This window comes from Liolophura sinensis, chromosome 12 (genome assembly GCF_032854445.1).
Source record: "Liolophura sinensis isolate JHLJ2023 chromosome 12, CUHK_Ljap_v2, whole genome shotgun sequence".
Classification (NCBI taxonomy): Eukaryota; Metazoa; Mollusca; class Polyplacophora; order Chitonida; family Chitonidae; genus Liolophura; species Liolophura sinensis.
The window spans coordinates 27,794,518-27,818,128 of record NC_088306.1 but is presented as its reverse complement, the minus strand read 5'-3'; the positions used below and the strand labels follow the sequence as shown (position 1 = coordinate 27,818,128).

Sequence of the window (23,611 nt, the reverse complement as noted above, 5' to 3'; positions counted from 1 at the left end):
ACGGAGGAATCCACAAAGGACCTGACACGGTAAGGCAGAGAATCGCAATCTTTCATAGAACTATGAACTTACGAAGACACTGTGGAGACACTAGCCCTCGTTGAGAAATAGCTCGAATCTTGCTGGCACTTTTGTTCTTAGGAAACGTACTTTTGCGTGAGTGAAGACTTAAGTCATTTTGCATTAAATAAGTGTTAATTTTTGTCATGGATTAGAATTTGTTAAGGTACTTAAGGTTATACGTTTAGCATACCGAAATCTTATGTGAATTATCTATCAATACTATTAAAAGTAATTATCGTGAATAAAGCACGTGGATGTGTACATGTATATAGAATTGACTGATTCACGACATATTGAGATTTGAAATTGAACAGATTTCATCCCATGGAGTTGACACGCCATAAGGGCAGATTGCCTCTATACTCTCAGAAAGGTAATCCGTTTAATTTAGCAGAAAGCCTGTTGTTTGAGTGTACAATGTAAGAAAGTATTCTGTTATAGCACACATATTTAAGGGGAGTTATAGGGCTGAAAGTTCCATGTGTTATGCATTAGCCTCTATGTTTAATTCCCTGGTGTTTAAGGGCGCGCTCAAGAATTTTTCAGTAATTTAAAATTGGGGTGCAGTGATGTTCCCATCTGCACAGTATCTAACACAAAAAGGATAATTTAGTTTGACTAATCCCAGCTTCGATTTTACGGTCTGTACATGGTTTTCGGCGCATGCTTGAAGCTTTATAAGTCACATCCTTGCCATAGAACAGGAAAACAGGAGAAAAGCAGAACTAAAAACTGTTCCTCACGGCTGTAGTCAGCTTCCATTTCGAGGTGCACACTGTTTTGCATTGAGGCCGATTTCCACCTTTACCACACCAGGTCGACCACAGCCCATTCCATCCGTAGGCAGCTTTATACATGCAGTCGCGTCGGAAGTAGCATTTATTTTTTTTTATTTGATTGGAGTTTTACGCCGTACTCAAGAATATTTCACTTATACGACGGCGGCCAGCATTATCATGGGAGGAAACCGGGGGAGAGGCCCGGTGGAAACCCACGACCATCCGCACGTTGCTGCAAGACCACCTTCCCACTTACGGCCGGATAGGAAGTCAGCATGAGGTGGACTTGAACTCACAGCGACCGCACTGGTGAGAGGCTTCTGGGTCATTACGCTGCCGCTAGCGCGCTAACCAACTGAGCAACAGAGCCCCCCCCGGAAGTAGTAAGCCCGGTACGAAAACAAAATACCGGTAATAGAAAGCTAGAAAAAAAATCAAAAGTGAAGTGGATTCAATTTAATTGCGACCAACAAAATGAAAGCCCATGCACACACATGTGCACTACAGATCTTTAAGTACCGAAACATAAAACTACAATGGATCCATGTAGCATCCAAAAGTTCCCGGGGCCTAGGCGGCCGTGGAATCTCACCTTTTGAGCTGAGATAGTCGACAGATGACCGCACCACTTTTAAATTGCTTCCGACGCATGTGACATGTCCTTAAGTTTCGTGATATTCCCCAGAGTTAACACCTGGAATGGATTCACGAATAAAGCACGTGGATGTGTACATGTATATGGAATTGACTGATTCACGACATATTGAGATTTGAAAATTGAACAGATTTCATCCCATGGAGTTGTGACACCATAAGGGCAGATTGCTCTATACTCTCAGAAAGGTAATCCGTTTAATTTAGCAGAAAGTTTGTTGCTTGAGTGTATATTGCAAGAAAGTATTCTGTTATAGCACACATATTTAATGAATTATTCTGCCATAGCACACATATTCCATGAATTAATCTGCTATAGCACACATATTCCATGAATTATTCTGATATAGCTCACATATTCCATGAATTATTCTGATATAGCTCACATATTCCATGAATTATTCTGATATAGCTCACATATTCCATGAATTCAAGGTGCACATTGTATTACACTAACAGGATATTATACTGAATATGGCGCAGTATTAGGCTATGTTAAAAAAAACAGAGCGAACTCAGCAACACTCTGCCTTTCTGTTAAAATTGGCAGATTATATTTTTTGGAGTGTAGGCCTACCAATCTGTTTTATTCAGTAAACTGTGAACTAGGCCTACGTGACCTTTACACCCATGAAATCTATTTCCCTTGGGTTTTATACATTTATTTATTTATTTACTTTGTCATGTCGTTCCGAGATGAAGCAACACATCTCGAATAATGCCAGAGTTCTAATTACCGTTGACCAAAGAACGAGAATGTTTAGTATATGTATAAGTTGTACACTGTTATTATTATATTCATTTAATTGTGTGCCCGTGGGCTAAGATCGACATGGCTAATACCGACAGTAGAGTACAATATAATCTTTTGCAGTGTAGGCCCCTATCGTTATCTGCACGACACTAACATCTAAATAAATAAATCGTGAATATGTAATTGACTTAAAAAGTCAAAGATCCTTGAGCCGAGGGAATATTATAGGCCCACTGGAAATAAGACCAAATATACGGTCCATAGAGTTTCATATTGTTTACCGTATCTTCCTGGAAATTTCTGTAATATTTACTGTTTTGATAAAGGCTATATATTATAAGCTTGTAAAATTTTGAAAACCCAGCAGGCCTAAGCTGAAACTAAATTTAACACTAACTTGCAAAGAAGCTAGAAAGCTAAAGGTGCATGAAGGTGGTCCAACTCCGGAAAGCTTGTTCTCGAATCCAGACAAAATGAAGCTCTATGGGATTTTGTATGTCGTGTTATTTCTCCTGGGATTATTTTGGCCTTATCCTTGGTTGGTACACAAGGCCTATATATATTCATGCGCGGACCCGACTTGCGATGGCAGAGGTAATTTTCAACAGGTTATAAGCAGCGCCATCTATTAACAAGCGGACGAATATGGCGGCAACAGCGACTCCACCGCTTGCAGTGCCACTGCGATACGACCCGACATACAAGGGTAATGCTCTGAAACAAAGTGCCCGTGGTTCATTGATCGCTTCTAAATATTTCACAGTTTGCACAAGACTTAATTAACCATTTGCACGAGTTTGGGGTGTTAGGATTTTTGTCAGAACATACGACTTGTTTACAAATTACATCCTCTTGACATTGGTGTTGTTGTTGTAATGTTGGGGAAGCATTCCGATCCGTGCGTGGTTATAGTGCTGTTTTGCATAATGCACATATTTGAGGAGGACAGCAGGGATCACGACGAAACTCGGCACCCCTGTGTACGGTACTTATGGAATCTACGCCTCATGCAAGGAGTGGCAATTCATAAGCCAAAGCATATTTCACCTAGTTCAATTAAATGTCTATTTGCTATAATTTCTGACATTTATTTACCTGGGCAGGTAAATGTCAGAAATTGTTGTAACTACATTTGATGTAATTGAACTACAGATCACCAAGTCAAAATGATCCATTGCTACATGTATTTGTTTTGCCATAGACATGCAGCATAACAAAACTGGTGCCGTGTTGTATTTGGCTGTTCCAACATGTCCAGGATCACATATAGTCTGAATTTGCTGACTAGAACTTGCAGGAGGTATTGTGGTAAGACTGTGCTGCAGTTCTAGTCAGAAGTGGCTCCATTTGAAAGAATTTCAAAGCCTTTCTCTTCTCTTATACTTTAGTGATGTGACTAGAGTGTGTGCTGATGATTGACTCAGCAGCTGAGCAGCTGATTTTCTGTTTCAGTGGACATACGACTTCACGAGCCACTTCTGTCTCATGGCATCACCCAGCTGGAGGTCAAAGTTGAAATGTTGGCTCTGTGTGAGCAGTTTGAGGTTATCTGTAGGCATGAAGTAGCTGAGGTAAGACTTACTGAATGATTGATGGATTCATTTATGTGAAAGGAAACATGAAAAGACACTATCAAACAAAGATTATGGGTTTTAGGTAAACGAAGAAAGCAAATAATCAGAAAAGGAAATCATTTTTGAAGTATATCATATGTTTCTCTATAGCCCTTCTATTTTATGCATATTTTCTGTCGGTGGTTGAGAATAATCAGAAATAATGTCGTGAATGAACATACTGGGAATAAGGGACCAGCTTAGAGCCCCAACTTTGTGCTCTCCCCTCAACAAAGTTGTTTTGACAGCTATCACTGTTGACATCACATTGTTGTTACATACTACTTGATTTCCAGGCTGACTCCTGGGACCATGGGAAAACTGTATTTTAGAACCATTTTTACACCCTAGGAAGAAAGCTGGGATGCTTTCTTGTATTTTATGATGGGCGACAATCAAGCACTCTGTATTAAGAAATATGGAGCAAGCATTTCATGTATCATTTGAATGCCAGAGAGTATAAGATAAAGGCACTGCGGAGATCCAGCTAATCTGAAAGACACACATGGCTGTTTCACAGGTTACTATTGCTTAACACTCAGCAGAATTTATCTCGGAACACTGTAATGAGTACGGAAAGAGGAAAATAAAAACATTGAAAGTATGCCCTCGGTTTGTCAGAATGATCAGTGGAACAAAGTCAAGTACCCTGATTCCTCAACTGTTTTGCATATGACAGAGCAACTTTCAGTGCAATTTACGCACGTTTATAATTTTATTTTGGAGACTACTTTGGTTGGATTGGTGAATGTCAGGACTTCACAAAAAGTATAATTTTATCAGTTTACACTGAATAATGCTGTCAGAATATGTTTGAATAAACACCTTGCAAACATATATGGTTAAAGAGTTACAGCAGCTGAGTTCATTGTATGGTCAGCACAGTGTATGGAAGGGGAAATTGGTAGAAGAGCATTTCATTTATAATGTTGATATTTCATACACTTAATGCTATCTGTAATAGAGGGGGTAGTTAAACACCTACCCATTTTTCTTTTTAGCATTTTTTAGCCAGTATGAGGCCATTGCAGCATAAATAATTCACCCATCCAAGCACAAAGAATAGATGAACACAGAGTTCTTTCGGAGGGGGGGGGGGGCATATGGCTGAGCAGTTAGGGTGCTAGTGCAGCCTGTTGACCAAGGAGCCTATTACCAGTACGGTCGCCGTGGACTCCTGTCCCGCTCGTGCTTGCTTCATATCCAGTGTTACGTGAGAAGGCCTGCAAGCACCTGGTCTCTGCTCACCTTCCATCCACTAAGTTGCTAGCTGCGTCTTATAATCTAAATTTTCTTGAGTACCACATAAAACACAAAGCAAATAAGTAAATAAACATTGTTCATGTAGGCACTTGTGGAAGCACAGATTCAGTTGCCTGTTATGCACTGAACTAAGCTCAAGTATAGTGCTCAGGTCTGTGACTTTTGATTCATTCGGCTTTTGACTGAGTAGGGACCCTAACTTTTGTGTCTGACTAAGTTGCCCATGGTTCTAAATTCTGAGAGTTTTATTGATTTTAGACGGGTGTTCAGAGGCTTGTTTGGAAGGTGGGATGATATCCCACTGGGAATGCTGAAATGTAAGTTTCAGCACCAAAAGTTATTTCATGTGTGGCATTTATTTGCCTCCAGAAATGCACTTTTTTGGTTGAAATATAAAGTCTTTTTGGTTACTACTACGACTAGTATGCCAGATGCCTCCACAGTCGTAGTGATGCACCCCCTAGTTTTTCCTTGTACTAACTTTACCAGTTGGTTGAAGTTTTGGAGTACAGCACTTAACATTTAATTGAATAAATAAATTCTTGCGTTTGCCAGTTAAGCAATCCTTCTGTTCCGCAAAATGCGTTGAGTTTTCATGTCTGTTCTGATGTACTTGTACAAAACTGCCATTATTGAAGTGTAGCTGCACTAAATATACATGTAGATCTAACCATACATCACTGTTTCTCTAATCTTTTGGCAGAGCTCAAAATCTCACAGTCATCCCAGGGTGAGCAATGTGTTCCATAATAAAGGTATGATAAACTCAATCCATTTTCAGATTGTGTTGGCTCAACCTGACTGCCTCTCCAGTCATGTGCAGTAAGGTCAGCCAACAGCTTGCGAATGTTTGTGGGCTTTCCCCGGGCATTTTCTCCCGCCATAAAACTGGTCGCCGTCTTATCCTTTTATGCCAGTCGTACTGTTCGTGTAAATCAGTACAAACAAGTCCAAGGGTTCCAATATACAGTATTTCCTGAATTATCTTTTTTCCGTTGGCTTAAATTGAAAAAAAAAATCATCCATCTTTCAATAAATTTTTTTAATATTTAATTAATTCAAGAACCAAAGCAATGTTACGTTAGCCTTTATTTTTCCAAGTCGCACAGTCTTTTAGAGCCCATCCTCTATACTCGCACTCAGTTATGAATTCAGCCTGGTTTTCCTCATAGTCTGGTCTTAAGTTATGTAAAACTACATCGTACTGTAGGTAGAAACAACCTACAAAATCAGTTTGCTGTTTTTTTTCGTTAATATCTAATTCCTTGCTCAAAATAATGTTTATTTGTGTCTTAGATTTTTTTTTTTGTCCTTTTTTTTGTTATTTCAGCCACCGTTATTATGGACAAAATGAATCAGATATTCTTGAAGTTGCCACAAGGTAGCCCATCACTACAGGTAAGGGAATGAAGAGCAGGAAGCTGCTTCAGTAGTCTGGTGTGATAAGGATTGGCACTCACTTGCCTTCCATCAGTCAAACACATTGACATAGCTCTGTAGATGGAAACTTTAGCATTACATCTGGCAATAATCGTTGGTCTGCTTCCCTCAAAAAATGAACATCCTCATCAGAGCAATAACCACATTTAAATGACGCAAAAATGGTGGAAAAGATTTACCTTTGAGTATATATATTTAATGTTGATTATGATCGACATTTGAAAGCTCTGCATGATTAGTTGTTCCATTCTTCTTACATGTTAGACCCTGCCAGAAACTGACTCTGTTGCTATTTTTCAGGAGTATTTGAACCAAACTGGCCTAGAACATCTGTATCCCAGATTGGCCACCTACATCAGGGGAGCTAACCAGTTTTCCTTGTCTACATCACCAGGAAGCATGGAAGGTTAATATAAAGGAATTTCTAATTTTTGTGAACCTCATTTATGTAGATGTGCAGATAGTAGCCATACTCTCCGTGGCCTAACAGTTATGGTGCTATTACAACTCAATGGTTTAGGACCCTCTGATCAATGCAGTGTGCACCAGCCATAGGTGGGAAGATTGGGAGGTGTCTGTGGGTTTCCCCGGACCCTGCCCTGTTTCTTCCCTCCCTGACCGGCCCGGATAGCACAGTTGATAGAGCGTCCGCTTCGGGACCGGTAGATCCAGGATCAATCCTTGATCGAGTCACACCTAAGACTTTAAAAGTTACAACTTCCTCGCTTGGCGTTCAGCATGAAGGGGATAGTGCAACGACTGGTTGACCCGTATCAGTATAATGGCTCGGGCGGGGCGGCTTACTTGCCTTCGGTAAGTCGTCTCAGTGAAGGAGCACTAAATAAAAGAGCGGTGGAAATCCGTCCTGCAACAAGGAGGCACATTACACATGCATGCACCCTAATGATTCTTTCGTCGTCATATGACTGAAAAATTGTTGAGTACGACGTTAAACCCCAAGCACTCACTCACTCACTCTTCCCTCCCTAAAGCTGACTTTGTTGTATAAACTGTAAGTGAAATATTCCTGAGTACAGCTTAAACCTCAGTCAAATAAAAAAATATATGAAACATTGAACTGCACAGTAGTATTCTTCCTGAACTGAAAAGGTCCATTCTGTTTCTTAGGCGTACAATAGATGTAATATTGATCTATTTATTTGATTTGGGTTTTAACACAATACATTAAAGAGTATTTCAGTATTTCTGGGATTTTCATTGGCTAGGGGAAATGGAGTACCCAGAGTAGATAGCCTCATTAATGCTACAGCATATAACCTTGCCATCCACATATACTAAACTCTGAAGGCTAATTGCAACCAGTTGTTTTCGTTAATTAAGGTTACTTCAGTTGTATGGCCGGCTTGCATCAAGTGGCATCCCTGGCAGCTCAAATCAACAACGACGCACGCTCAATGACGAATCACAAGTACCTAGCCCACCAGATGGCCCTTTTGTATGTGAGTGTTTAACTTGATACCAGTACAGAGCCTTGGTCACATGACAACTTGTTTTGATTTGATTTGGTTATTATATTTAGTCCCCAACCTGCGGATGGTCGTGGGTTTCCACTGGGCTCTGTTCAGTTTCCTCCCACCAAAATGCTGGCCGCCGTCGTATAAGTGAAATATTCTTGAGTATGGCGTGAAATACCAGTCAAATAAGTAAATACATTTAGTCCCCAACCAGCACCATCCATAAGTCCTGAAACAGTTTTCCACACCTTTAGTCCCCAACCAGTGCCATCCATAAGTCCTGAAACAGTTTTCCACACCTTTAGTCCCCAACCAGTGCCATCCATAAGTCCTGAAACAGTTTTCCACACCTTTAGTCCCCAACCAGTACCATCCATAAGTCCTGAAACAGTTTTCCACACCTTTAGTCCCCAACCAGTGCCATCCATAAGTCCTGAAACAGTTTTCCACACCTTTAGTCCCCAACCAGTGCCATCCATAAGTCCTGAAACAGTTTTCCACACCTTTAGTCCCCAACCAGTGCCATCCATAAGTCCTGAAACAGTTTTCCACACCTTTAGTCCCCAACCAGTACCATCCATAAGTCCTGAAACAGTTTTCCACACCTTTAGTCCCCAACCAGTGCCATCCATAAGTCCTGAAACAGTTTTCCACACCTTTAGTCCCCAACCAGTACCATCCATAAGTCCTGAAACAGTTTTCCACACCTTTAGTCCCCAACCAGTGCCATCCATAAGTCCTGAAACAGTTTTCCACACCTTTAGTCCCCAACCAGTGCCATCCATAAGTCCTGAAACAGTTTTCCACACCTTTAGTCCCCAACCAGTGCCATCCGTAAGTCCTGAAACAGTTTTCCACACCTTTAGTCCCCAACCAGTGCCATCGATAAGTCTTGAAACAGTTCTCCACACCTTTAGTCCCCAACCAGTACCATCCGTAAGTCCTGAAACAGTTTTCCACACCTTCAGTCCCCAAGCAGTACCATTCGTAAGTCCTGAAACAGTTTTCCACACCTTTAGTCCCCAACCAGTACCATCTGTAAGTCCTGAAACAGTCTTCCACACCTTTTTGACAACGGTTGGTCGTATTGATTTGAAACTTGTTACTGGTACATTGTTTGACTGATTGATAAAGTTAGAGTTTCAGAACATCTTATCCATTTTCGTAGAGATTATTGCATTTTGGTTCTGTGGTGGACTTGAAGACTTAAATGTAGCTATTATTGTAACCTCAAGCCATTGGGGGACAGGTGTTACAAAGGCAGTTCTGCCAGAAAGCTTGTTACATGTGATTTCTGTCAGCAACCTGCAGGTGCAGGTCTTCTGTTCCCCGGGTTCTACTTGGTTTCCTCCTACCATACTGCTTATTGTATGAGTGAGATACTCTGGAGTATGAAGCAAAATACCAATGAAATAAAAAAATTTCAGAAAGCCTTGTTTATTTGTTTATAAGCTGTAGTTAAGCTTTGTAAATGTTCAGTTAGCAGACTGGGCATACAGCTGTCATGGGACTGTCTAAGATTTTATGAGATTGAAGTTCATTAAACCAAACAGATAGGTTTAAAATTCGTGAATATGGATGAGCAAACTTTGTGTTAATTTTCAGCAATCCTTGAATGGCGTGGGGGATTCACCTGTCATTGTGCAGTACAAAAAAATGATAGAGGACAACTTCAAACCTCTGAAAGCCTCACTCATTGTGGACAAGGATTTAAATAAGCCAATCCTAGTGGATGAGATGAAGACTTGGTGAGTGTTTTCAGTCTTTGCCAATAAGTTTGAGCCCAAAGGATAACATGAGCCATTTTATTGTGGAAAAGAGATTAGGGGCCAGCTTCATGAAGCTCACTTAGCTAAGTTTACCCTTAACTACCATGACAACGTATGTTGTGTAGATGCAAAATGCACTTAACTAAGGGCAACTTAATACTAAGTACATCTGCTTCTTGAAACCAGTCCCAGAGCTCAGTGTGTAAGATCTGCTACCACCAACCACAATACACACAAGATGTGGTGGTCTCTCAACCCATTTGACTTTACAGTAAGGCTATCTGTGAAAGGACCATGGCCAAGATTGCATTTCAAATACTAGATTATTCAAGGTTTTGGTTCATTCTCAGATTCCCCTGCTTTCTCTGTTCTTGCACTTAATAGTGCTCCATTGTGTGGTCTTGCATGAAGTTGAGTTCCACCAATATGCCATATCACATGCAGGAGAGTCTGGTCTGGCAGTAACACGCCGAAGATCAGTGGTTTACTCTGAGCATAACTGTAACCTCCAGCCGTAAAGCCGGCCGCTGTCACGTGTTTTGGCCAGCTCGATGGCTTGTATTGCGTATGTATTATCTGAACTTGTACATGCCTGGTTTCCTCCCACCATAATGCTGAATGCCGTTGTGTAAGTGAAATATTCTTGAGTATGGCGTAAAACACCAATCAAATAAATAAATATGTTCCTCTTTTCCTGCGGTCTCTGGTATGTGCAAATGTGTTTTGGGATGTGATTTGTCTTTGTAATTTGTAGCTGGTTGGATATGACTTTGTCATTTCTGCAACCTAATTAATGTATTCTTCTTATTGTTAACATTCATGCTTAACTCATGCTGTTGCTCATTGTTTGTCATTGTATTCGTTCTGGTATGTGATTGCCGTCTTAATTGACAGTACATTGTCTTGTGCTTATTTCATTGTTGTGCTTATTTCATTGCTATGCTTATTTCATTATTGTGCTTATTTTATTGTTGTACTTATTTCATTGTTGTGCTTATTTCATTATTGTGCTTATTTCATCGTTGTGCTTATTTCATTGTTATGCTTATTTCATTATTGTGCTTTTTTCATTGTTGTGCTTATTTCATTGTTGGATTTCTTTGAATTAAGCCAGATTTATAGAAATTTATTTGTCCCTCTGCTTATGTGTAAATATTATAAAATGGGCACTTTTTTGAAAACCGTTTTAAAGTTTGTTTTGTTTTTCAGGTTAATGGAAGTGACAGGCAACCTGATGAATTTCATCGCAGGTTTTCCTGCCGATCTCACCTCTCACATGACACAGCCGGGAGTAATGTTGTCCAGAATATAAGGGGGGCATAACTATGCTTGAAGCGGTTGTAATCCAGATAAATCAAGACCTGAGCTGTAAGATACTACAAAAGAACTCCAAGTGTGCCTACACAGTCACCTGAAATTTAACTCTGTGATGTCTTTTGCCGTGAAAAGAAGAACATTTTTCCCCATAAACATGCATATAGATTGGTTTAGAGGATTTATTAATTAACGGAATGAGTTTATGTGCAAACTGCTGTGCAAACACTGATCCAAAACTATCAAGTTGTTTTTAGTTCGGGTGCATACTGCTACACAAACACTCATCCAGAAAAACACTCATCCAGAACTACCAGTTATTCTCAGTTCAGATGCAAACTGCTACACAAACGTTCATCCAGAACTACCAGTTATTCTCACTTCAGGTGCAAACTGCGACACAAACACTCATCCAGAACTACCAGTTATTCTCACTTCAGGTACACTCTGTTGCACAAACACTCATCCAGAACTACCAGTTATTCTCAGTTCTTGTGCAAACTGCTACACAATCACTCATCCAGAACTACCAGTTATTCTCAGTTCATGTGCACACTGCTACACAAACACTCATCCAGAACTACCAGTTATTCTCAGTTCTTGTGCAAACTGCTACACAAAGACTAATCCAGAACTACTGGTTATTCTCAGTTCATGTACACACTGCTACACAAACACTCATCCAGAACTACCAGTTATTCTCACTTCAGGTGCACTCTGTTGCACAAACACTCATCCAGAACTACCAGTTATTCTCAGTTCTTGTGCAAACTGCTACACAAGCACTCATCCAGAACTACCAGTTATTCTCAGTTCATGTGCACACTGCTACACAAACACTCATCCAGAACTACCAGTTATTCTCAGTTCTTGTGCACACTGCTACACAAAGACTAATCCAGAACTACTGGTTATTCTCAGTTCATGTACACACTGCTACGCAAACACTCATCCAGAACTACCAGTTATTCTCAGTTCATGTGCACACTGCTACACAAACACTCATCCAGAACTACCAGTTTGTTCTCAGTTTATGTGCACACTGCTACACAAACACTCATCCAGAACTACCAGTTATTCTCAGTTCATGTGTACACTGCTACACAATCACTCATCCAGAACTACCAGTTATTCTCAGTTCATGTGCACACTGCTACACAAACACTCATCCAGAACTACCAGTTATTCTCAGTCCATGTGCACACTGCTACACAAACACTCATCCAGAACTACCAGTTATTCTCAGTTCATGTGCACACTGCTACACAATCACTCATCCAGAACTACCAGTTATTCTCAGTTCTTGTGCAAACTGCCACACAAGCACTCATCCAGAACTACCAGTTATTCTCAGTTCATGTGCACACTGCTACACAAACACTCATCCAGAACTACCAGTTATTCTCAGTTCTTGTGCAAACTGCTACACAAAGACTAATCCAGAACTACTGGTTATTCTCAGTTCATGTACACACTGCTACACAAACACTCATCCAGAACTACCAGTTATTCTCAGTTCATGTGCACACTTCTACACAAACACTCATCCAGAACTACCAGTTTGTTCTCAGTTTATGTGCACACTGCTACACAAACACTCATCCAGAACTATTCTCAGTTCATGTGTACACTGCTACACAATCACTCATCCAGAACTACCAATTATTCTCAGTTCTTGTGCAAACTGCTACACAAGCACTCATCCAGAACTACCAGTTATTCTCAGTTCATGTGCACACTGCTACACAAACACTCATCCAGAACTACCAGTTATTCTCAGTTCTTGTGCACACTGCTACACAATCACTCATCCAGAACTACCAGTTATTCTCAGTTCTTGTGCAAACTGCTACACAAACACTCATCCAGAACTACCAGTTATTCTCAGTTCATGTGCACACTGCTACACAAACACTCATCCAGAACTACCAGTTATTCTCAGTTCTTGTGCAAACTGCTACACAAAGACTAATCCAGAACTACTGGTTATTCTCAGTTCATGTACACACTGCTACACAAACACTCATCCAGAACTACCAGTTATTCTCAGTTCATGTGCACACTGCTACACAAACACTCATCCAGAACTACCAGTTTGTTCTCAGTTTATGTGCACACTGCTACACAAACACTCATCCAGAACTATTCTCAGTTCATGTGTACACTGCTACACAATCACTCATCCAGAACTACCAATTATTCTCAGTTCTTGTGCAAACTGCTACACAAGCACTCATCCAGAACCACCAGTTATTCTCAGTTCATGTGCACACTGCTACACAAACACTCATCCAGAACTACCAGTTATTCTCAGTTCATGTGCACACTGCTACACAAACACTTATCCAGAACTACCAGTTATTCTCAGTTCATGTGTACACTGCAACACAATCACTCATCCAGAACTACCAGTTATTCTCAGTTCATGTGCACACTGCTACACAAACACTCATCCAGAACTACCAGTTATTCTCAGTCCATGTGCACACTGCTACACAAACACTCATCCAGAACTACCAGTTATTCTCAGTTCATGTGCACACTGCTACACAATCACTCATCCAGAACTACCAGTTATTCTCAGTTCTTGTGCAAACTGCCACACAAGCACTCATCCAGAACTACCAGTTATTCTCAGTTCATGTGCACACTGCTACACAAACACTCATCCAGAACTACCAGTTATTCTCAGTTCTTGTGCAAACTGCTACACAAAGACTAATCCAGAACTACTGGTTATTCTCAGTTCATGTACACACTGCTACACAAACACTCATCCAGAACTACCAGTTATTCTCAGTTCATGTGCACACTTCTACACAAACACTCATCCAGAACTACCAGTTTGTTCTCAGTTTATGTGCACACTGCTACACAAACACTCATCCAGAACTATTCTCAGTTCATGTGTACACTGCTACACAATCACTCATCCAGAACTACCAATTATTCTCAGTTCTTGTGCAAACTGCTACACAAGCACTCATCCAGAACTACCAGTTATTCTCAGTTCATGTGCACACTGCTACACAAACACTCATCCAGAACTACCAGTTATTCTCAGTTCTTGTGCAAACTGCTACACAAACACTCATCCAGAACTACCAGTTATTCTCAGTTCATGTGCACACTGCTACACAAACACTCATCCAGAACTACCAGTTATTCTCAGTTCTTGTGCAAACTGCTACACAAAGACTAATCCAGAACTACTGGTTATTCTCAGTTCATGTACACACTGCTACACAAACACTCATCCAGAACTACCAGTTATTCTCAGTTCATGTGCACACTGCTACACAAACACTCATCCAGAACTACCAATTTGTTCTCAGTTTATGTGCACACTGCTACACAAACACTCATCCAGAACTATTCTCAGTTCATGTGTACACTGCTACACAATCACTCATCCAGAACTACCAATTACTCTCAGTTCTTGTGCACACTGCTACACAAGCACTCATCCAGAACCACCAGTTATTCTCAGTTCATGTGCACACTGCTACACAAACACTCATCCAGAACTACCAGTTATTCTCAGTTCATGTGCACACTGCTACACAAACACTTATCCAGAACTACCAGTTATTCTCAGTTCATGTGTACACTGCTACACAATCACTCATCCAGAACTACCAGTTATTCTCAGTTCATGTGCACACTGCTACACAAACACTCATCCAGAACTACCAGTTTGTTCTCAGCATGGTCAGCGTGTGCAGCCTTGGAGGCCAGTCAGAATCAACTGGGAGTGGCAAATTTTAGGATGCTGCCATAAAGTAGTAATAATTCCTGACATATGCCTCCAGATATGTAATGGTGGGGCTAATGATTAGAGCAAGTACAGTGCCCTACAAACCTCACAGTTGGTGGGCAGAGGTCACTGGAGATCACTACAGAGACAGCTGTATTATGGTTAGCATGGTTGTAAGTTTCCTGTTAATTAAATCATATTCAGACTCGTGTGTAATCATAGCATTATATTAATTGAAGGAGCTATCATGTCGTTTGCTAAGATTTGGAGGATCTTTGATTGAGACGTACATCTACTTTTGGCAAAGTATGGCAAAGAAGATTGAGGTTTGATGTGGAGATTTGTGGTGTTTATGAAATATTTTGATGCACGTACTTTTCCTTATTGTGTTCACTTCACGGGCAACCGCGAACTGGAGGTCCTTTAAAAAATTTTTTGTTTCAATATTTTATCACTTTTTTTTTTAATTTTTCTTTTTACTTTTTGTGTCTTTCTTTTCTTGGATTTATTATGCTTAGTGATTGTAAGATATAAATGAATATTTGTTGTGGGTTTTGAGATGGATGGCTAAAAAGCAAGTTGTACAATACATGTATTTTGATTTTCTTCAAGTTCACATTTATATCATATATTGATTCTGGCTTCCTAGATGAAAAAAAACAAAACAAACAAACAAGGAACTCTAAAGGATGCTCAATATTACTTTTGATAATTGTGATTTTTTATTTCTTTACGAGGATATTAGACATCCAAATTACTACTGGATTATCACCCCAGACATACGTGTGTACACAGTGTGTCAAATTCACCATTTACATGTACATCGGACTCACATTTACAAGGGTAGATTTTGTGGTTTAAGAAAGCGCTTTGTGAACCAGATATTCCACCTGTCTCACAACTTCACTGCATGTCATATATATATATATGTATGTATGTATTTCTGTGACTGATTTCAGATACAGTATATGATAGGGTTTAGGCTTATAAGTGTCGGAAACAGAGCAGAACCCAGGGTCAAAAAACTAAAACAGAGAACTAACCTTTGTGTTGCTGGCAGACCTGCTTACAGAAAGCCACAAGTAGGGGACTGTTACTAGTGTAAGCATGAGATTCCGAGTTTTATGTGTGGATGCACTGCTGCAAAAGCTGGTTTGATTTATGTCTTTCACATTGTTACATTTCAATTTTTTTTTTGGTCTGGAAATTGTGGCAAATTGAAGGGGGAAGTCTATCAAAGTGGCTTTTTTAAGACAGCTGAATGTTTTTATCATTTTTACCTCTCAGCCAATATTGGCCAAAGGTATTGTCAGAATGGGCGACGTCTGTCTGTCTGTCTGTCCATATCCTTATAAACGCTCTGTCTTTAGAACGGTTTAGCCCAAGTTCCCCAAACTTACACCACACCGACACCTTAGCATGAGGAAGAATCCTATTGTTTTTCAGCAACCTTGACCCTTTTTTTCAAGGTCATTTGGGTCATTTAAGGTAAATTTTATAAAAGGCTTGTAAACATGCGATCTCTAGAACAGTTTAACCCAAGTTTACCAAACATACATCTTGGCAAGAGGAAGAACCCTATTGATTTTCTGAGACCTTGATCTTTTTCTTCAAGGTCACAGGGGGTAATTTAAGTTAAATTTTATATAAGAGACTGCAACGGCAGTCTGAAATTAACAGAAAAGTTGCTATCCTAAACAGGTATTCTCTTGCTTCATGTTTCACAACTTTCTAAATCTCACTCGAAGAAGATCTGCACATTATTACAAACCACGGTTAAGTTGGATCTATTCATTACATTATACATGTGCTCAAGGGTAAGGGGCTTTAAGTGCATTGTACGGTATTTTTAAAGAAGCGGTTTTGGTAATGGTAACATTTTCATTGAACATCATAATGGTACCTAATGCATTGTTTAAATCACGGTAAATGTGTTCCAAGACTGAAAAAAAAAATGCTACCAATAAGCCAGTCAAATTTGATCAGCCTGTTTCTTTGTTGTGATTGCCTTATAATAAAGTGGACTTTCTGCTTGGCTGACGGTGTGATCATGATTGATCAAACAGTTGATCATAATTATTTGGTAAACAATAGTTGATAAACAAATTATAATCAAGATTCGTTATATTTTTGTAACTTTTGAGTTAGTGAGTGTTTGCGGTTGTACTTAACAATTTTTCAGTCATATGACAACGAAGGAGTCCTTAGAGTGTATATAATGTGCCTCCTTGTTGCAGGACGGATTTCCACTGCTCTTTTATCTAGCGCTGCTTCAATGAGATGCCTTACTGAAGGCAAGTAAGCCGCCCCGCCTGAGCAATTATACTGATAAGGGTCAACAAGTTGTTGCGCTATCCCCTTCATGCTGAGCACCAAGCGAGGAAGTTACAATTTCCTCTTTTAAAGTCTTAGGTGTGACTTGACTCAGGATTGACGCGGGATCTACCGCTCCCGAAGGGGACGCTCTACCAGGTATGTCATCGGGGCCGGTTGTAACTTTTGAGAACATAGACCTGTCCAATAGATTCACCCATAAAGCTCAACTATGTTGATGAATTCCTCAGTATATAAAATATATGTATGAAATGGCCTACTTCAGAAGACTACTCAAGTTATGCAGTTTTCTGTTTGTGTTATTATGTGTGAAAATCTTGTGACAGAAGAATCCATTTTCTGTGATGTGATCAGTTTTCTTGTGTATTTTGTAGTTTAAAAAAAATTATGACAGTATTGTTGAGAAATGTACATGGGCATCTTATCATGGGATGCTTTGCCTCTGGGAGCACTTAGAATGCCTGAAAAATACGTACTGTCTCACTGGATTGTTTTAGTCAGGAAATTGTAACATACATGTAGAAAAATAATTTTTTGTGGGAAACTCTTCTTGTGAAATGGTGAGGATACTCTTAGTTTCACAGTCACTTAGGATATACTTCTGTATCCTCTCACTGAGTAACCATGTAACAAGTTTGTCCTGCAACAGTCCCATCAATTTAGCAGTGAAAGTTGATGCATTGTCGAATTGCTTCAGCAACGTCCTTGATTTACAGCTGAAAAAGGGGAGATAATCTAGGTAGCAGAATCATGGCAAATTCATATCCTCCACTTTGCTCTCCAATGAAAATGGCAGTATTTTGTCAAATGCAGGATAAATGGATATTCTTTCATAGAATTCTTTCCCTTTGGAACTGTTTTACTGTTTGGAACTCAGTATTACTTTTGAAAGTGTTAAAATATTTATGCCAGGATACTTTTTCACGGATTCCTTTTGTTTTGGGCGTGTCCGTCTCATTTCTACTTTCAGAACTGATGTTGTATCACATGTATCACAAATGGAGTGCCTTCATTGTTATGAACAAATTCAAGGTGTTTTTTTGTGTGTGTGGTGTCATGTGTATGTGCATTGCATAATATTTTCAAATTCATACATGTACAGACTATTTCATTGCAATAAATATCCTAAAAACAGAGTATGAAGTTACATTATCCTTTGTTATTAACCAAGAATATAGAATTCAGAGTTTCTCTCCTCACTCTCGTTCCGCAGTAAACTGGACTTGTTAGGCCATTAACACAGTCAGTTTGTTAGAAATAACATGTCTTTATTGTGCCAATGTGACGTGCAAGGTTTTGTGTGGGAAGGTTCATCAATATTTAACTTGCCAAAGGTTATGCGCTTGCCACATGCATCCCAGTTTCCCTTGCCTATAAAACTGATTGTTATGATGTGAAATGAAAAAATAATTAAAAAATAATCAATTGTCCACTGTAGTCTTTCGCTGATCTTAGCTTAATAGGCCTATGTTTTACAAAACATACCATTGCATTCCTTTACCTACAACGCTGGAGCCTCTCACCAATGCAACCCTGGGTTTCTCTCCAGTCTTACATTATTTTTGGTAAGGTCTGCCAACAACCAGTGGACGACTGTTGGTTTCCCCGGTCTTTGGCCAGTTTCCCACGAGCATAATACTGACCATTTTTGCATAAGTGAAATATTCTTGAGTATGGAGTAGAATTCCAAATAAATAAATAATTAAATAAACTTTTTTTTATCTATATATAGCACAAACTTAACTGAAATGTTAATTTCCAAATAACAATGAAATATCACACGGCTTTAACCTGGATATACATTTAAACAATAGAAAATTATGTTGTTTCCTCAAAGACAGGTTTAGGTTAAACATACAACTATAGCTCCATGCGCTAAACAACAATATAAATTCATTAAACCCCAAGCATAGGTACAGTAGAAAATCATTCCATGCTATATACGTTACCGTGAGTTGGTTGTTTCAAGGGAGATAACTCAGCAGATCAAGTTCTATTCCAATCTTTGACGGGGGTACCTGTCACGGAGTGGTCTCCCTTCGCGTTCCATTTTCCCACAATCCCTGCAGCCGTCATTCTGTATTTGCATAGGTTAGAGGAAGTCAGTGGAGTTTTCAGGCGACAGTTCCAGCGATTGTTTTGTGTAGTTTTCACACATACCGGCGATTACCAACCCCCGCTGGGTCAGAATGAGACGCTGAGAGGGAGAAGGCCTGGATATATACCCATGGAAACTTTCAGTGGCGCAATAAAGGAGAAAACACGCCTGAGAACTGAGTGAAACTGGAGTTGAGGCCCGTTAGTCGATGCCATTCCTTCCAAGATGGCGACTCCAAGCGTAAACGTCAGTCTAGACGACATAGACCTGGCCAGTTTGCGGGTAAGTCTGTCTCCAAACACTTAGCTTGTCAGAGAGGAAAAAAATACGCCCTTTAAGTGTCTTGGCTGGTGTGTACTGTCGGATATAAACTACACACATTTAAACCCGTACGCTTTTATGTACCCGACCCCTTTCCAAATTAAAGACTGGTGATGATTTGTTTTGAATGATCGTTCAACGGACCAGACTGACGATGACAGGCTTTTTGCTCTGTTGCTTCTGTTAGATGTCCCCGTACACAACCCCTGCCCCGCGCCCCTCTTACTGTGGGATCAGTAACATGATCCTGCAAACGTTTCTAAACCCTTGAGTGTCAGAAACAAAGAAATGCATGGAGTGAATTAAACAGTCTAACATACACGCTTGTCACTCCTTCCCTTTTGTAAAAAAAAAAAAAAAATGTTGCAAAGGAAACATTTACAGACATAACTAAGTCTAAGAAGCCCTGCAACGTTTTTTTCTGGTTATTTGCCAAAAATAAATATATTGCCTTCTGTCAAGCCTTGTAGGCGTGTAAGGCATTCAAAGAGGTACCTACTGTATCACATCATCACAGGCGAACAGCCCCAAACAGTCAACTTAAAATTAAATGCTGACAATAACTTTACAATTAATGTCTTTTTGGGTCCTCTAAAATGTGTATAAAGACACGAAGGACAAGCCTACATGTGTACTTGCATGATTGTGGTTGTAATATGTCTGAACATCACTGAACATTTGTCATGAATTCTATGCATATATATAGATATAATTAAATTGTATGTACTAATGAAGCTAGTGGGTCTTGGAAATGTTTTGACAAATGAAACTGAGGCGTTGTTTGAGAGGTGTGGAGTGGTCGGGGGTGGGGTGGGGGGGCACAGGAAAAGATTGTTATTTGGGTGACAGTTTAGAGGGGGTCAGGTAGGACTGGTTGTGTTAAACAGAGAAGGTAGAAGTAAAACTTTGACAGTAATACTGGCTGAAGGATTCTTGGTCTTCATAGGCAAAGTGTTTTGCAAAGTTATTTTAGCTTTGCAAAGGTTAATCAGGGGTCAAAATGTGTGATATTTTTAGCTCATCAGAGTGATGACGTGACCAAAAATTGAGCCCTTGCAATATGATTTAACAGTGTGAGATACATGTACATTAGAGTCTTTGCAAAGCAGTATGGAAGTGAATAAAGTACATCTGGCATTCATTTATGGGTATGAAAGCATTCTTGCAATGACTTGGGCTCAATGTGGGGATCAACATTTTTATTTTGAACTCTAAAAATGTGTAAATGACTAAACATCTTGACCAATGTTAATTGTTGAATTTCAATGAATTCTGACATTCACTTTCGTGTATGAACAGTATGGTGATTGAAGATTACTGTGTGAAAAAATTATATACATGTTGAGTAAACAGCATTTTTTTTTTCTTCTTTACCCTCCAAACAGTCACACAAAATGTCTGTGTGTAATTAAGTATAATAAAATTTGCCTGGGAGGCTCTGTGTAGAGGGATGAGTGCAGAATGTATTAACCTTATTTGCTGCAGGTGGACTTGCATTACGTAGTGCTGGAATTTAAATACCCATGGTTAGTAATTAAAACATACAAGGTGTGATTAGTTTAATGTCAGATCATGGCATCAAAGTGGCAGAGCTGTTTATGCTATTAGTACTGCATTTTTTTCACAAAATTTAGGGAAATCTGACTCGTACAGTGTAGTGGGAATTAAACATGTCAGGATTTCATTTAGAGACAATTTAGAGATTTGCATATCAGACTGGGTACTAACCCTATCATAAATACACTGTTACGGTTGCAATGACGGATGATTAGAACTGTAATTGGTATCAAAATTTAGGTCAAATGAGAGCTTGCATGTGATGAAAATTATATACATAATGTTCATTCGGGAAGTATCATGATTGAATTACTTGAATGAAGGTTTTGTGTGTCCTTGTACGTGGGATCCCTTTCTGTATTGACATTATGCCTATAAGACTACAGTTATGTGAATGTTCATGGAGATATGTGTACATTGTACATGTAGCTAGACAAAATGTGCATTACAGAGAACCTACTGCTCTATGATAACAACCAAGTGATAGAAAACCACTTAAAAGTACTGTGTTCGTCTTAAATGTAGAATTAAAATTGCATATGAAGATTGGATTTTCGTTTCTTGTGTGAAAGGTGAGATCAATAGCATGAGGCCTTTTTCCTTTTTTTACTTTTCCTGTTTTTCTCCATTCCTTTATAACTTACTACATCGCCACATTGCGAGGTTGCCTTAGCTAAAAGGCTTTAGAAATGTACAAACAAAACGTTTAAATTATAGACTGTTTATATATTTTAATATTTTTAAAGTGTACATGTATGTCAGAATGTATTCTACACAACAAGTGGGGAATAAAACAGTTGAAGAATGACAAAATGTCCAGGAAATGCCTATCCTCGTGGTTTTCTGGCCAGTACTGTATGACTAATGTGTGCACTTCTGACTGTATGAAAAAAATCAAACTATTCACTCCTTTGTAAATGCAAATTACTTAGCATGTTATGTTGTCTTGTGTCGTAGTGTGATTGATGCCTATAGAGTGAGTGGATTAGGATGTTTTGTATGACAGTTCTGGAGTTAGGAGTGTCAAGTCAGCAGTCTTCATATAATTGTGTACATGTATGTCTACACATACCCTTATCACATGTTAGGAAAGATTTAAACAAAAAACAGTGAGAGAAAGAAGAAACAGATTCTAGGAAAGGACTGCATAAAAGTTGAAGTTTGCAAGTTGTACATACTTGATTAAACTAGGACAAATTTGAATTTCTTGCAACCCTGATTTGATTCATTATCAGCTAGTTTAATTTTGGCACAAGTTAAAGTTGACCTTATTTGTCAAATGTGCATGTAACTATATGTGAGGAAATATTTAAATATGTACTAATAGATCTGTTTCGTCGCACATGTGTATAAGTTCTCTTTACAAACTGTTCACATTAATACTGGGAATCGTGATTATTGAAAGAACTTTAAATAATATAACATTTGTTTAATTGGCTGTGAGTTTAAAATTCATTTTGCAATTTTTCTTGTATGTAAAAATACTTGTAAAGCAGTAAAAAAATGAATCTGCTAAATGATAACTTAAAATTTAAATTTGAATCTCTGCTAGTGTATAACGGTGAATGACTCATTGAGCACATGTACACTGTGGGTCCTTACCCCTGTGTTGTTGTGGTTGTGGTACAGTGTGAATCAGCTGGGGCTCATTTGTGTCCAATCCCAGCCAAAGATGTGGCTGCTAACAGTTTATCCATCAGCCAGACAAGCTTCAGCCCTGCTCCCCCATCACACCCCCCCCCCCCTCCCCTCCCCCATTTATCCTTCTCCTCCCCCACCCCTCCATATGTGAGCCAGGCTGGCTTCTAAACTGATTAAGCATTTATACAGTATACTACATCTATTCATGTCCAGCAGTACACTGCCAAGTTCCTTCCCTTTGTCTTCAGTTCTTAGCTTTTAGCTTGGGTTTTACTTTAGAGCTAATGACTTCATTACATACTTCTTTTTTCTATGCATTATTAATTAAACATATATGTATATATATATATATATATATATTTTTTTTTTTTTTTTCAAAAATTTTTAGGAATGTATAGAATTTGGGAAAGAGAGTAACTGGTACATGTATCTTGTTTAAAACTGATACAGCCATGTAAAGTTACGACTGGAGAGTCAGGAGAAGTGCGTGGCGTCCATTATGAAATATAGAGCCAGAACAGTGAAGTCTTGTTTTCATGTAGGTGGCAGAATGGAACTTCATAATGTAAACATGTACAAATGTACTGTTGTTGAACGAACCAAACCACAGTATTCACAGTGTCAGAACAAATACCACAGCATATTTAGCAGCCTATTACTTGCCTTGTTGTAAAACTGTACCGACGATATGTGTGAAATAATGTCCTTTTACATACATGTACATGGCCGCCCAAAATCGAAGTGTAAAGTCTAATTGCACGCACGGGTAAATTCAGTGT

The 23,611-nt window shown here is 39.3% G+C and overlaps 2 protein-coding genes across 5 annotated transcripts in view; both read left to right on the top strand.

Moving 5' to 3' along the window:
* Nucleotides 1-2,895: 2,895 nt before the first annotated feature.
* On the top strand, nt 2,896-11,520 carry LOC135479586 (uncharacterized). The gene is made up of 8 exons (XM_064759476.1): nt 2,896-2,956; nt 3,703-3,821; nt 5,830-5,881; nt 6,457-6,524; nt 6,867-6,972; nt 7,908-8,026; nt 9,647-9,789; nt 11,020-11,520. The coding sequence occupies exons 1-8, from the start codon at nt 2,896-2,898 to the stop codon at nt 11,120-11,122; spliced, it is 771 nt and encodes a 256-aa protein (XP_064615546.1). The 3' UTR covers nt 11,123-11,520.
* Nucleotides 11,521-19,367: 7,847 nt separating this feature from the next.
* LOC135479676 (misshapen-like kinase 1) overlaps nt 19,368-23,611 on the top strand; it is a 131,884-nt gene continuing 127,640 nt past the window's right edge. For all 4 annotated transcript variants that reach the window (XM_064759577.1, XM_064759578.1, XM_064759579.1 and 1 more), the window contains exon 1: nt 19,368-19,595. In XM_064759577.1, the coding sequence (XP_064615647.1) occupies nt 19,539-19,595 (57 nt within the window). In that variant the 5' untranslated portion in view covers nt 19,368-19,538. The remainder of the gene's footprint in view (nt 19,596-23,611) is intronic.

Coding starts and splice junctions, on each gene's coding strand:
- LOC135479586 (XM_064759476.1), top strand. CDS start 2,896: ATGGCGGCAACAGCGACTCCACCGCTTGCAGTGCCACTGCGATACGAC. Junction 2,957..3,702: donor ATACGACCCGACATACAAGG/GTAATGCTCTGA, acceptor TTTCTGTTTCAG/TGGACATACGACTTCACGAG. Junction 8,027..9,646: donor ACCAGATGGCCCTTTTGTAT/GTGAGTGTTTAA, acceptor GTTAATTTTCAG/CAATCCTTGAATGGCGTGGG.